The following is a 14,093-nucleotide window of genomic DNA, read 5'->3' as shown; positions in this document are numbered from 1 at the left end:
CGTTTAATAAGGTCCTGTTCTTCCCACCAAGGCAGATGAGGAGCTGCCTCATTCTATTATAAGGCCGCACATTATTCTGTTCTATAGATTTGCTGTCATTTATGTGACCAACCCCTTATTGGTAAGCACTTAGGTTGTTACCAGTTTTTGCCATTAAGATGCTTTATAAATGCAATTTGTGGGAGTGTTTCCTACTAGGCAATTGCCAGGTCCAGGGTTTGAGCATTTACAATTTTGGTAGATATGGTCAAATTCTTCCAAAAATATATTAGTTTATATCCCTAGCGAGGGAACGTATGAGAGAGTTCTTTTCTCCCCAAATCTTTACATAAACTCAGGAGTTTTATTTTGGTCAAACATTAAAACATTTTGCCAGTCTGTGAAATTATCATCATTGTTTTTATAAACATTTCTCTTTTAATTAGTTACATAGAGCATCTTTCATTTGGCCATCTGTGTTTCTTTTTCTTTGAACTGCCTGTTCTTGTCCTTTGGCCATTTTTATATTGGGTTGTTAATCTCTTACAATTGATTTGCCAGAGTTAAGTTAGCCTTTTATCCACATGTGTTGCAAATATTTAAAAAATTTGTTATTTGCAGTGTGACTTTTAGGCCTCTTGACTTTTTTTTATAATTGAACCTCTTTTCATCTTTTGTGACTGCCCCCGTGATGGCCCTGGAGAGTAGAGGGACAGTCACCCTCGGTGGAGACAGGCCCCACCTTCTGGGCAGTGTGGCACGATTGTTTTAAGGCTTTTGGTACTGGGACTCCCCATTGTAAGTTGTAGCTTTATTTTGGGTGGGGATTGATTCTGGTCATATTTGTGAAAGTCAGTAACAAGCAGAAAATTGCTTCTACCTCCCAGCCGAAGTATAGCAATGGATGCACCAACACGAAGGGTCCAGTGTGGTACCTCTGTATACCTTTCATCTTGCCTACCTTCCAGGGCTTTTAAAATCTGTTGTTAGATTTGTGATAAGGTTAGGTTTCCAGGGGAAGACCATCAGTCACTCCTCTTGGAGCAGAGATTCTAGAAGGGGGACATAATCTCTTCCCCCCATAGAGAGGAAAATCAGTAGTTCAACCAAGCTTTATCTTTCTGCATCTCTTATGTTCCTGAGCTGGGCTAGATGAGAAGTGACATCTCTTTCCAGCCTGTGAGCAGCTCTCTGTGATTTGGGGAGATGAGAGAGATTCTCTCTTACCACCGTTGCTACTCTTGTGGCAGCATCCTATTTCTTTCCTTTGCAGCACAAATTACAATGTGTAATTGAAACAATTTTCTTTGAACTTTTTTATCATGTACTTTATACACTAAAATGTTAAGTCCCATGGGGGGCACAGGCCTTATTTGTCATGTTCTCTGTTATATCCTCAGCACCCTCTAAACCAGTGTGTGGCACACGCCGGGCACCCCAAGTGTTTGCCGAGTGGTGGCACTCTGTGAGGACGTGATCAAAGGCTGTATGCCTCCTCCCTGTGGCCTGTCTGGCTCCAGATCTGCTCCCTGCCTGGAAGCCCTAGGGAGGTCTGTTCCCTGGCCGCAGGGCCTGGGGTGTGCATGGCTGCCCACCAATGAAAATTTGGAGAGCTAAGCTTATCTCTTTAATAAGTAACATATGCTAATTGTAAGCCACCTAGAAAACTAGGATATAATAAAGGTAATTAAATCATCTGAGATTCTTTCAGAGATAATTACTATTAATAATTTATTGAATATTAATGTCTTTACTGTTTTATATGTGTGTGTTTGTATATAGATATAGTCAGATACAGATATAAATATACATATAGAACTGGGTTTATACTGTACATAAGGGTTTGTAACTTGCTTTTTCACTTACTATCACATACTTTCTGATAAGCAAAGTTAAAGTAATTACAGATAGGAATTTGTGCTGCAGAAGAAAAAAATAGGGTGCTACTCTAGATGGTGAAAGTGATGGTGACTGACAAATCTAATAGCCACTTAGGAATTCATTTCCCCATTAAATATTCTTCTGAAACACCATTTTAATGACTATAGATTTCATATATAAACTTACTTTTAACAAAAGCAATCTCCATTCCTCGTTGTTGGGCATTAAGTTTGTTTGCTATTTCTAGTTAAGGTCAATAACTATTGGGATGTATATATTCCTTTTTTATTTTGAGACAGGGTCTCTCTCTGTCACCATGGTTAGAGTGCAGTGGCATCATCATAGCTCACTTCAACCTCAAACTCCTGAACTCAAGTGATCCTTCTGCCTCAGCCTCCCAAGTAGCTGGGACTACAGGTGCATGCCACCATGCCCAGCTAATTTTTTAAAATTTTTTTGTAGAGGCGGAATCTCACTTTTGTTCAGGCTGGTCTTGAACTCCTGGCCTCAAGCACTCCTCCCGCCTTGGCCTCCCAAAATGCTAGGATTTACAGGCGTGAGCCACCATGTTCTATATCTCAAAGCTGCATCTATAATTAGTACCCTAGGGTAAAATTCTAAAAGTGGAATTTCAACATTGAAGGGCTTATACTTTAAGACCTTTTCAGCCTCCATTTCTGGCTGTTGACATTGTGGAACAGTTCCTGGACAGATTTTGTACTCTCTGCCTCACCATGGGGTGCTGGAAAGGGGGGGTTTGGGAGCAACCAAGAGCAAGATTCAGATTCCAGACCTGCCAGGGACAACTGGCTGAAAGGCTTTGACCTAATGGCTCAATAATGAGTTTTCTCATTGTTCCTTCCCAGAGTGGGTGTGAAGTGGGTGAAACCATTGGAAGTACAGTTGATCCTTGGACAATGGGGGGTTAGAGGTACCGATTCCCCGACAGTCAAAAATCCATGTACAGTTTTTGACTCCCCAAAACTTAACTACTCGTAGCCCACTGTTGACTGGAAGCCTTACCAATGACACAGTCAATTAGCACATATTTTGTATGTTATAGATATTATATACTATATTCTTACGATGGAGTAAGCTGGGGAAAAGGGAACATTATTGAGAAAATCCCATTGAGCAGGCTGAAGAGGAGGCAGAGGAGGGGTTGGTCTCGCGGTCTCAGGGGTGGCAGAGGCAGAAGAAAGTCTGTGTGTAAGTGGACCCGTGCAGTTCAGCAGTTCAGACCATGTTGTTCAAGGGTCAGCAGCGGTACCTAGCAGCCATTTAACATAGAGCACCCCCGGCCTCCCCTCGGCTCGCTGCCTGCTGTGCACTGTGCCGAGGAGGTCGCTCGCTGGGACTCACCACAGCAGCCATCCTCCCAGGTCCTCCTGTTTCCCTTCGCCCCACGGAGCACCCAGGCTGGCCGTCCTCCATGTGGTACAGAAGAGGTGTCTGTGGTCCAGGGAGAGGAGGGGGTGGCTCTGGCCCATAGGCACGGTGGGTTTGTGCACGACACGTGGCTGCCTCCTGGGAGTGCAGAGGAGGTCTCGTTTGACAACACGCACCACACACACCTACAACACACACCAGCGCTTAAATCAGACTTTCACGAATCACGCTTGGCACCGGGTCAGAGTCTGTCTTGGGAAGGGATGCTTGCTTCTTACACGTGCACCCTGGCCCCAGCTGTCCAGTCTGGGTGGGGTGGCGGGGAGAGCACAAAGCTGGGAGGCCAAAGCCAGCTTCCCTCCCCATGTTCTGAGGTCCCCCCTCCACCCAGTGCCTAGAGCAATTAACGACACTTTAAGTGAAATGGGTGTGGTGGGATCCCAGCTGCCCACCCCAGTGGGACTCCAGCACATGGGGAGTGGGGAGCAGAATAATATAATAACAGATGTGCCAGGCACCATTGGTAGTAATTTGCTAATAATGCTCATGTATTGACTCATCTAATTTGGCAACCCCATGATGTAGGGGGTGTTATTATCCTATTTGACAGATAAAGACACTGAGGCACAAAGGGGTTAAAAACTTTCCCGGGTTCTAGTAAGTAGTAGGGCTTGTGAAGGGGGATCCTTGGGGCTTCTCCTTCCCAGTCTCGTCCTCATGTCCGCCTTGCTGGTGGGCAGCCCCTCAGGCTCAGGCTCCTTGTTTCTTTCCCCTTCTCTGGCTGGGCTGGGCTGGGCTTTTCGTGTGGCCCCGTGGTGGAAGATCTCATGGAGGGGAGATAAGGGGGACCAAGCACAATCCGAATCGGGGTCGGGGGCGCTTGTCCCTCTTCCCTCTAGGCCCTGGCAGGAACAGGCATGCAACCCTGTTTGGGCAGAGGTTCCTCTCCAGGCACTGGGCTCTGTGTCCACAGTTGGCAGGGCCTTGCCTGTTGCATTGCAGCCTGGCACATGCAACAATTAACCTTTCCTATAGTGGAGGAGAATTTCAGGCACAAACTTCGTGGGGCTGAGGCGAGCATGAGCTTAAAATATTTCACAGTCCGTCTCAGGGATTCCTTGACTAGAGGCCTGTGGCTCTTTAGTGGGAAGGCTCTTCCTTCTAGTCTCTGGCCCCAGCGCTGTGGGCCTGGGCCTGTTGGCCTCTACTGCCCTGGCCCATGCCAGAGAGGCAGCACCTTGGCTGCTGGTTGGACCTGCTGCCTCACTGCGCTGGTGCCCCTGGCAGTGCCCAAGGATCCTGCCTTCTCTCCCTATCTCTTCTCTGGCTCGAAGCGCAGCCCGCCTCCCCCACTGTTCTTTACTTAGCCCTGTACTCAGATTAGCACGTTCTTGATTTCCTCTGTGCAGGCTCTCTGCGCTCCACGCTTGCCTGTGAGGCCGCTTTGGCCCTGCAGGGCTCTGCCCGTGACACCAGCCAGCCCGCCTGACCAATTTGAAGGTCTTGCTTTCATTGCTTGGGTGGATTTTCATATCCAGTCAGGGATTTCTGGAAACATGTGCCTGGATGGGTGTCAATTACCAGTCTTCATGGGAAATTCTTACGAAGTTTCTCTAAGAAATTAAAAATACTCCTCTTAACAATTTACTTCAGGACCCTGGGGGTAGACCTCTGTGAGAGGGGACAGCGTGGGAGACAGTTTAGCAGGGAGAGGAAGCAGCAGGACGAGAGCTGTTGGCTCAGGAATTCTTATCCACTGGCTGAGGACAGGAAGAGGGAAGGGATTAAACAGAAATCGAATTAGATCTTGCCCTTCAGAGACTCAGGTTGAGGAGATACAAGGCATAAATATGCAAAATGGTAAATTTCTTTGAAGTGAAAAGTACCCTAGATAGAGTTTCTGAAGCACTTTCAAGGATATTATTTCACGAAATTGAATGTAATTTTACTGATGAGGGAACCCTTTTCCGAAATGTAGACTGGTTGCTTGACACAAGCGAGGCAGTACAGAACTGGTATTCAACGTGCATGTGATCCCAAAGCCCAGATTCACTATCAGTCCATCTCCTCTAAAAGGTGAAGAGTTTGTGTAAGTCTGGAAGTGCAGTGTAGAGCCAGCCTCTCTTACGGCAAATTCTCGTTTGCCTAGTGCCATGTGCTCTAAGAGCAGGACTTGCAGTGAGTGCTCTGAGTTCGGGGGCTGCCAAGGACCGTGTGTATTTGGATTTGGGCCTTGGTGCACCCCCACTTAGCACAGCTCTGAGTGGTTAGAGCAGGGAGCTGGTGCCCTGGTGGTGGTCACCGGACTGAAGACAGAAACCCAGCCTGCAATGTTGCGGGTGACTTTACTGGGTACCTAAGCGTGTTCCAGGCTCACCTCAGTGGTGATGGAGGGGCCCCCGTGCTGTGGCAGTAATGCTGCTGGATAACACTGATGAGTGCTTTTCTGATCACAGAGTACTTTTAGAGGTATTATTTCATTAGATGCTCACATGACTCTGTGAGGGGGAGGCTGGGCAGGTGTCATCACCCCTAACTTACAGACATGACCTCTCCACGGCTGTGCAACCAGAAATTCAACAAATTCAGACCAGGACCCAAGTTTCTCCTGACTATAAATCCACAACCACATGTTGCCTCTGGGTGAATTTGACAACTTTGATTCCTGCTTTCTGGGCCACTGTTCCTGTGTGCCTGCAGGGGGCGTTAGAGGTTCTTCCTGCTTGGCTGCTCCGGAAACTTCTTCCCAAACCCTTTGAATGTAGCAGTCTTACAGCACATAATCTCACGATATTACAGGCATTTTCTGTATCTACCTCCCCTGGTTTCTTCGGCCCCCCGCTAGCCTAAGCTGTTTCAGATCAGGAGTCCTCTATTTGGTCTGACATTCAGCACAGTGCATGGCCCGTAGTAGTGGGATCTCAGTAACTGCTTGTCGAATTGAATTAGATGGGAATGAAACTGGCCAGTGTCTCCTCCTGCTGCTCTTAGGGCATGGGAAAGTTGAGTAAACTTTTTTCCTGGTCCATCCAAATGAGTGAAGTTGGAAGTGGTGCAACTCAGGACCTATGCAGTATCATCAGGTGGCCACAAGGTGGCAGTGTGGCACCATGGGGACTTGGCTCCTGCAACGATTGGCTCCAGCCCCCTCTGTGCGAGAGACTGAGCTATCTAGTGGTTGATTCCTTCTGGATACCTGTTTGGGAAGTGCCGCTGCAAAGTCCGACTGAGAAGCCTCTGCCTCCAGCTTCTTCTGAAAGCTGGGGATGCGGTGGAAAGCCCTGTGCTTTTGGCATCTACCAGGCCTGGATTACAATCCTGGATCTGCCTTTCCCCAGACGCTGAACCTGGGGTGTGCTGCTTCTCTGAGCCGCAGTTTCCTTATCCTGTACAAGGGCAAAGGTTGTACAGTTAGAAAAAGCCCAGCATAAACGCGTGCCAGTTTTGTTGTTGGAAATTTCTGTGTTTGCCTTGCTCTGCCCTCTGTCATCCGGCTCCATCTTGGCCATATGATCTTATTCACCAAGCTTCCGACACTTCCCAGCAATCTCTTAGCCTTCCCTGCGGCATCACCCATCCTCCCCCAGCTCTACTCCTCCGCCAGTCAGTGCCCTGTTCTGCCGTTGCCCTGCCTGGCGCCCTTCCCTCTGCCTGTCCATTTCCTTCCCAGCTGGTCTCCCTGACGCCTCAGCCCTGTAAATGCCCAGAGCAGTGGAGTGTGTACGGTACAGGGCTCATCTTGACCTCCCATGGAGGTGGTGAGTCTGTGAGGGTCCTCATCTTAATCATTTTGGCCTCTGTGCGCTGCACTTAGCAGACACTCTGTAATAGAAATGACAGCTGTTATTAGTGAGCATGTCAGGTATTCTGCTAGATGCTTTGCAGAAATATTTAATTTAGTTCTCACAACAAATCGGTGAAACGGAAGCTGTTATCTCCACCATACAAAGGAGGGATGAATCAGGATACTTTTGGCTCCAAGCAATAAAAATATTCCACTAAAAGCAGTTTAAACAGTAAGAAAGTCTATTATCTTACCAAAAAGAAGTCCTGAGGATGCTTGGTGATATCAACAAGATCCAGGGCATTGCCGTGTCTCCTGGTGGCCTTCCTCAGTGTGTTAGTTTATCCTTGTAGGCCATCCCCTTACTGGCAACAAGGTGACTGCCATGGTTCCAGGTGCCACACACAGGAGTGATGGTGTAGGTTCCGTGTGCTCCCTTTAAGAGAGCTCTCATCAGATTTCTTACAAAGTTCTTGGCCATTTGGGTCTTAGGCTTGTTCCCAAGCCAGTCACTAGCAAAGGGACTGGAATTAACGAGACTGGCTTGGACTAGTCCAGATTCAGCCCCTGAGTCTGGTGAGAGGCCAGCCGCCTTTAGTCCCCCAGGGTCCTGGTCCAGGGAAGAAAGGGGACATAAATGAGGCTCAGCGAGGTAAGAAACTTGCTCAAGTTTGCAAATCTGATAAGAACCGGGATCCAGACCAACATCTGGCTGACTCCCAAGGCCATCTGTTGGTTGATTGAAGTCAACCACAGAAGTAGAAAGAACATTGCTCTAGATTTGGTGCAGCGCATTTGACTGATCTTGGAGGTACCGTTTCCTGCTGACTCTGGAGTCTGTCCTTTACGGGCCGCTTTCCCTTACTGTATTGGTTTTTCTGTCTGTCCTTCTCTTCATACTCCCCGCACCCCCTACCTGACTACTACTTGCCTTCTAGAATAGATCTCATGGCCTAAGCTGGAAAAAGGGCCCCAAACGGGTCATATTGAGGTTTCATTTAGAGCAGACAAGGAGCCGCAAAGGCCTCACGAGATCCAGGAGATGGAGTGGCCAGGACAAGTGCCAGGGGCTGGTGGGGGCCAGCAGGAGTGGGGAGTTGATGGAGTATCAGTGGAAATGTCAGGGCATGTAGGCCCAGGGCTTGGAATAGGCTCTTTGGGGCAGTGCCACCTGTCCCCCGAGGAGACAGTGCAGTTACCTGGAAGCTGTTTGGCTTGCAGATGCTTCAGGACTGCCCCAAGGCCCGCAGGGAGGTGGAGCTGCACTGGCGGGCCTCCCAGTGCCCGCACATCGTGCGGATCGTGGACGTCTACGAGAACCTGTACGCGGGGAGGAAGTGCCTGCTCATTGTCATGGAGTGGTAAGCAGCCTGCTGCTCTGTGCCTGGCCCAGCCTGGCCCTCTGCCCACTCAGGTGCCTCACGCTCTGAGGACAGCCCAGGCGTGGACCCCGAAGCTGAAATGTAAACGCTTGATTTCCTCTGGGGGTGACGGAGAGTGGCAGTGGGCGGTTTGTTCCCCAGATCTCACTGTGGCTTTTTTTCAGTTTGGATGGTGGAGAACTCTTCAGCCGAATCCAGGACCGAGGAGACCAAGCGTTCACAGAAAGAGGTAGAAAGGGTCTGTCATGGGGACAGGCTTGGGGCAACAGGGGCCTAAGGGGGCTTCTGCAGGGCCTGCTCTCGGGGGGGACACCGGGGCCGCTGTCTCCTTCGGCACGCAGCCACCAGGGAGGGCGTCGTCCTCAGCCGACCAGGGCAGCTCCTGGTGTCTTTGTTTCCGGGGAGGGGGGTGGGTGCGGGGAGCCTCTCAGGCTGCATGGGTGTGGGCCTGGTGCATTGGGCTTCGAAACCTAATGATGTATCTGTGACTTTCTTTCCTGCTCCCCCATTCTCCCCTCTGCAGAAGCGTCAGAAATCATGAAGAGCATCGGCGAGGCCATCCAGTATTTGCACTCAATTAACATCGCCCATCGCGATGTCAAGGTGCCAGCTGTTCACATGCCCGTACCCGATGCAATGGAGGCGGGCTGCCCCCTGCACCCTTGCGGCCTGGTTCCTGAGGGTGCCGAGGGCCCTGCTCTCTGCCTAGGGGCAAACCCACAAAGCTGCTAGTGAAGCCCTATCTGGCCACACTCAGCCCTGTGGTTCTCCTCAGCCAGAACCTCCCACTCACCCCTTGGCTTTTCTGTCCCTGTAGAGTTTATTGCTGGTTCTCGGTGTCAGTCTCTTACCTGCAAGCACTCTCTGAGCTCTGTGTGGCAGGGAGCTGGCCACACAGAGCTGCTGTTCCTCTTGGTGGGCAGCTCACAGGGCTGGGTTGTTGGATGCGTGAAGGAGGGGGGACCTATCACCCTGTGGTTTCTCGTAGCCCCTCGCAGGTCCAGCAGGGCAGTTATTTATCTGTCTCTCTTCCTGTAGCCCGAGAATCTCTTATACACCTCCAAAAGGCCCAATGCCATTCTCAAACTCACTGATTTTGGCTTTGCCAAGGAAACCACCAGCCACAACTCTTTGACCACTCCTTGTTATACGCCATACTATGTGGGTAAGTCCAAAGGAGGCCCAGGGACCTAGGCTTCCCCCAGAACTTTCCTCAACCCCTCCTCTCAGGGGGCCACACATCCTAGGAGAGTCATGTCCTTATGGGCCCTTTCTGGCGCTATCTGATGGGGCCTGCTAGAAGTAGGGCTTAGCAGAGTTAAGCTAGGAGCTAGAAAGTGTGGGCAATTCTCTGCCTGAGGTCATGGGCAGGATTTTGTGCACACATGCACACTTCCTGAGAAGAGCCACCATTTCCATCAGATTCTCAGTGGCATCTGGGACCCAGATTTGGTTCTAGAGCCTCAGCTGACTGGCACAGAATAAGCTCTCAAACATGTTTGTCAGATTAAATGGGTAGCATGAGTCTGAAAGTCTCATGCAGTTCAGCACTTTTTTAACCTTAAGATTCCGGCTCCAGGGTTCCTGTTGGGGGAGAATGTTCTGTTTTCCTTCCAGCCCCAGGCTGGGTTATGGCTCCTCCTCCTTCCACCCAAGCTGCTGCTCCCTCGAGATGGGCTGGAAGGTTGGGACGGGGAGCATCGTCCACACGTCCCGAGGGCCAGACCCACCCACACTGACCTTTGGTTTGCAGCTCCGGAAGTGCTGGGCCCAGAGAAGTATGACAAGTCCTGTGACATGTGGTCCTTGGGTGTGATCATGTACATCCTGTGAGTGTGCTGGAAGGGGCCGGGGTGGGCACGGGGGAGGTGGACCTCTCCAGGCCGAGAAGGATTGGCAAATGTCAGCGTTGCCCTGTGGACGGGGGGTTCCCTGGGACTCCCCTGAGTGCCCACTTCCCTCAGGGCCCGTGGATTCTGGTCGCTGGTGGTGGCTATGCTGGCTCACGGGCCGGGAAGTGTGTGGTTAGATGCTTGGTATGCTAGATTCCCAGGCCCTGTCCGCAGCTTTGTATGTTGTGCCTGCATCAACCAGCCCCTTTCTCTGTGACCTTTGCAAGAAGAAGAGCCTGTTTCTCACTCCCAGTCAGGGCCCCTGAGTAACATCTTCTCTGTCTCCCACTTCCTCCTCCTCTTGGTGCAGGCTGTGTGGCTACCCCCCCTTCTACTCCAACCACGGCCTCGCCATCTCTCCGGGCATGAAGACGCGCATCCGAATGGGCCAGTATGAATTTCCCAACCCGGAGTGGTCAGAAGTATCGGAGGAAGGTAGGAGCCCGGCCTTGCGGGACTAGGGGCAGAGCCCGTGTGTGTGGTGTTTGCGTGCATGTGTGCACACGCGCGTGGGGGCATCCGTCTCGTGGGGGGTCTGTGTGTCTGCACCTGTGCCCACCCTGCTGGGCACGTCTTGCCCTTGGGGGGGGCCCGTCAAGTAGTGAAGCCGTAGTGGTCTGTGGGGCCAGTTCTTGGTCAGCCTCCCTCTTTTGAGCCTGGTTTCCCCCTGAAAACTGGAAGGAGAAGCAGGATGGGGAGAGTGGCCCCTGAGCTGTCCCTGCTCATGTCCCACCCCACAGTGAAGATGCTCATCCGGAACCTGCTGAAAACAGAGCCCACGCAGAGAATGACCATCACGGAGTTCATGAACCACCCCTGGATCATGGTAAGCCTGGCAGGCTGGGGAGACCCAGGTCCAGGTCCGAGGGGACTGTCCCTGGGGACACAGCCCTAGCCAGGATTCTGCCTGTCCCAGGCTTTCACTCGGACCCGTTTTCTCTCCCCTCAGCAATCGACAAAGGTCCCTCAAACCCCACTGCACACCAGCCGGGTCCTGAAGGAGGACAAGGAGCGGTGGGAGGATGTCAAGGTGAGGGGCGCCCCTGGGTGAGAGGGGCTTGGGTGTGTGGGCAGCTCGCTGGGAGCGCCCAGGTGGGAGGGGCGGCACTGGCGGGGGAGTTTGGTTCAGCATCTTCTCGCCCCGGGGCTGTCTCCCTTCCAAGGAGAACAGCGGCCTGAGCAGCTTCCCTGCGGGTTGTGGGCAGAGCACCGTGTTCCTGTCCAGGTCTGCCGGGGCTGTTTCTTAGGAGCCCTCTACTCCCTCGGGATCTGATGGCCTTAAAGGCCATCTGGTATGATCTCCTCATTTTGCAGGAGAAACTGAGGCCCAGAGAAGGGGAGTGACCTGCTCAAGGTCATGCAGCTGGTAACTGGCTGGGATGGACCAGACCCAGGTCTCCTGACTCCTGGTCCAGTGCTCTTTCTGCCCTCCTGAGGGGGGGGGGGGTCACTGGGGGGCCCCTGGGAGAGCAGCAGCAGTGCGGGAGCCAGGCTCTCTGTCACCCAGCGCTGGGGTGGGGCTGCTGTTGGCAGTGGGGACCCACTGACTGGCTGTGTTCTCTTTCTGCCCCCACCCCTGCTGCCCTCATCCTGCGCTTGTCATGTCTCCCTTCTCCTATGTCTCTCTCTGCCCTCTCTCCTTCTCGTCTTCTGGCTTGCTTTTTGCACCCTTCCTGCTGCAATCCTCCACCCCTGCCCCCAGGAGGAGATGACCAGTGCCTTGGCCACAATGCGCGTCGACTACGAGCAGATCAAGATAAAAAAGATCGAAGATGCGTCCAACCCTCTGCTTCTGAAGAGGCGGAAGAAAGCTCGGGCCCTGGAGGCTGCAGCCCTTGCCCACTGAGCCTCCGGGTCCCGCCCCACTGGAGGACAAGCAATAACTCTACACGAATATATTTTTTAAACGAGGAGACACAGAACTGCCCACTCCCACCTCCACTCCTCAGCCGCGTGGAGCCTGAACTGTGCCAGCGGCTGGATTCGGCCTTCGGTTCTGGCCACCCCAGGGGGGCAAGGCTGGGAGGTTGGGAGGCTGTGGAGAGAAGCCAGCAAGGCGCTGTTGAACCTTGCTCATTTTACAATCTTTTATCAGTAATTTGACCTGGAATTTTTATGAAAACTCTTTTTTTGTCCTTTCTCCTACTTCTCCTCCTTCCTACCAGACCCCTTCCTCTCTGCATCCTGCAAAGGTTTGGGGTTTGTTAAGGGTATTTGTGGAAACTGTTATAGGGAGTGGCCCTGTGTTGTCCCATCTGCCCTCCCTATCTCCCCAGGACAGCCTGGGGTCCCCGCTGGCTCAGGCGTTCTGGGGGCTCCCACCTCCGCTTCTGGAGCCCTCAGGCATCACCAGTGTGCCGGACAGACAGGAGTGAGTGTGTGTGTGTGTGTGCGCGCGCGCGCGTGTACTCGAGAGTGCCCAGATCTGTGCCTGGGATCGTGCATTTGCGGGGCCAGGGGCAGGCAGGGCTGCAGAGGGAGGGGGCCCTGCTGTGGCGCAAGCACCTTCTCCCTCCTTGGGCCTGCCCTGCCCGTTTGAGCCTGCCAAAGTGCCTGGGAAGCCCATCCAGATTCTGAACCAGGCCCTCCACGGCCTTTCTCTGTTAGCTGCGTCCCGGGAGGCAGAGGGGACTTGCCTGGCACTGGTGCAGCAATCAGGAAGACTGGACGCCCCCCACCCCCTTCTCCCCATTTACGCTGGTCCTAGGTCCTCCCAGGCGCTGACCTACCGAATAACCTCTCTCCTTCCCCTTCTCGCCATTATTAACCCATTCTTGTTTATTTTCCTTAAGTTTTTAGCCATTTCTCAATGGGCTGCCTCTCAACTCACACAGCTGAGCCCGGGGTGTCTGTATGGACAAAGCTTCTGCATTTCATGTGTACCTACTGCGCCCTGGGGGCGTCAGCCAGCTACCCCTTGTGGGCAAAGGCAGGGCCAGCGTGGTCCTCCCTCACATTTCCCTCGTGTGGCCTGGTGGGTGGGCGGGGAGTCTTTGCACCAAAGATGTCCCGACTTTGCCCCCTCGCCCGTCAGCCACTTTGCCGTCACCCCCAAACAACTCAGCTTGGCGTGTCCGAGTCAGTGAGGGCTGAGGCCTCCCCTGATGTTGGTGAGGAGCAGCTGGGGAGAGATTCTCTGTGCCATGGCCCCGCTGTCCCGCTTCCCTCTGGGGGAAGAGGTGGCAGGAGTACTTCAGCTTTCCTCTCCCTCAGGGGCAGGTGGCGGAGGGGCACCCAGGGTCGTCTTTGTGCACAGGGGACCGGCTCCGGGTGCCCACAGCGCCTCCGTCTCTGATGGTGTGTCCAGCACTCAGACTGTTGTATACTGTTGTTTTGTATGAGCAAAATTGTCTTTACTAAACAGATTTAATAGTTGAAAGTTTTCCTTTCTCTTCCTTCCTGGGGCTCAGGCCCCCAGCCCCCACCTCCCTCCTCCATGTGCGGAGAATTTTGCCTGTTGGGAAGGGCAGAGCTGGGTGCCCTGGGAGAGGAGAGGGGAGGATGGCGGAGGGAGGAGAGGAGGACCTCCTGGACCGGCAGGAGCCGGCACGTCCCTGGGTGGGGACGCGCCTGCTGTTGGGATGGGGACGCCACTCCCACTCTCCTTAGCACGAGCTGAGAGGCAGCAGGGGCTGGGAGCCCATCCTCTTTTGCCAAATACCAAATCAGGAGCTTCTCGGCACATTCTTCTTTGACCTGCATAGCCACTGCCAGGTGCTGGCACCCTGAGTCTAGGGGAGCCGGCTGGTGTGGGGCACAAGGAAGAGGAGGTGGTGGTGAATTTGG

The 14,093-nt window shown here is 52.7% G+C and overlaps 1 protein-coding gene across 1 annotated transcript in view; it reads left to right on the top strand.

Moving 5' to 3' along the window:
• The window catches only part of MAPKAPK2 (MAPK activated protein kinase 2), a 43,676-nt gene extending 29,994 nt beyond the window's left edge, over window positions 1-13,682 (top strand). Inside the window, exons 2-10 of the mRNA XM_069459249.1 lie at window positions 8,255-8,394; window positions 8,580-8,644; window positions 8,939-9,018; window positions 9,454-9,580; window positions 10,169-10,244; window positions 10,618-10,742; window positions 11,048-11,133; window positions 11,257-11,337; window positions 12,010-13,682. Of these exons, the coding sequence (XP_069315350.1) occupies window positions 8,255-8,394; window positions 8,580-8,644; window positions 8,939-9,018; window positions 9,454-9,580; window positions 10,169-10,244; window positions 10,618-10,742; window positions 11,048-11,133; window positions 11,257-11,337; window positions 12,010-12,153 (924 nt within the window). The 3' untranslated portion in view covers window positions 12,154-13,682. The remainder of the gene's footprint in view (window positions 1-8,254; window positions 8,395-8,579; window positions 8,645-8,938; window positions 9,019-9,453; window positions 9,581-10,168; window positions 10,245-10,617; window positions 10,743-11,047; window positions 11,134-11,256; window positions 11,338-12,009) is intronic.
• Window positions 13,683-14,093: the final 411 nt, after the last annotated feature.

The sequence above is a fragment of the Eulemur rufifrons genome, chromosome 27, assembly GCF_041146395.1.
Source record: "Eulemur rufifrons isolate Redbay chromosome 27, OSU_ERuf_1, whole genome shotgun sequence".
Classification (NCBI taxonomy): domain Eukaryota; kingdom Metazoa; phylum Chordata; class Mammalia; order Primates; family Lemuridae; genus Eulemur; species Eulemur rufifrons.
The sequence above is the reverse complement of the archived record's forward strand: the minus strand, read 5'-3'. Positions and strand labels throughout refer to the sequence as shown.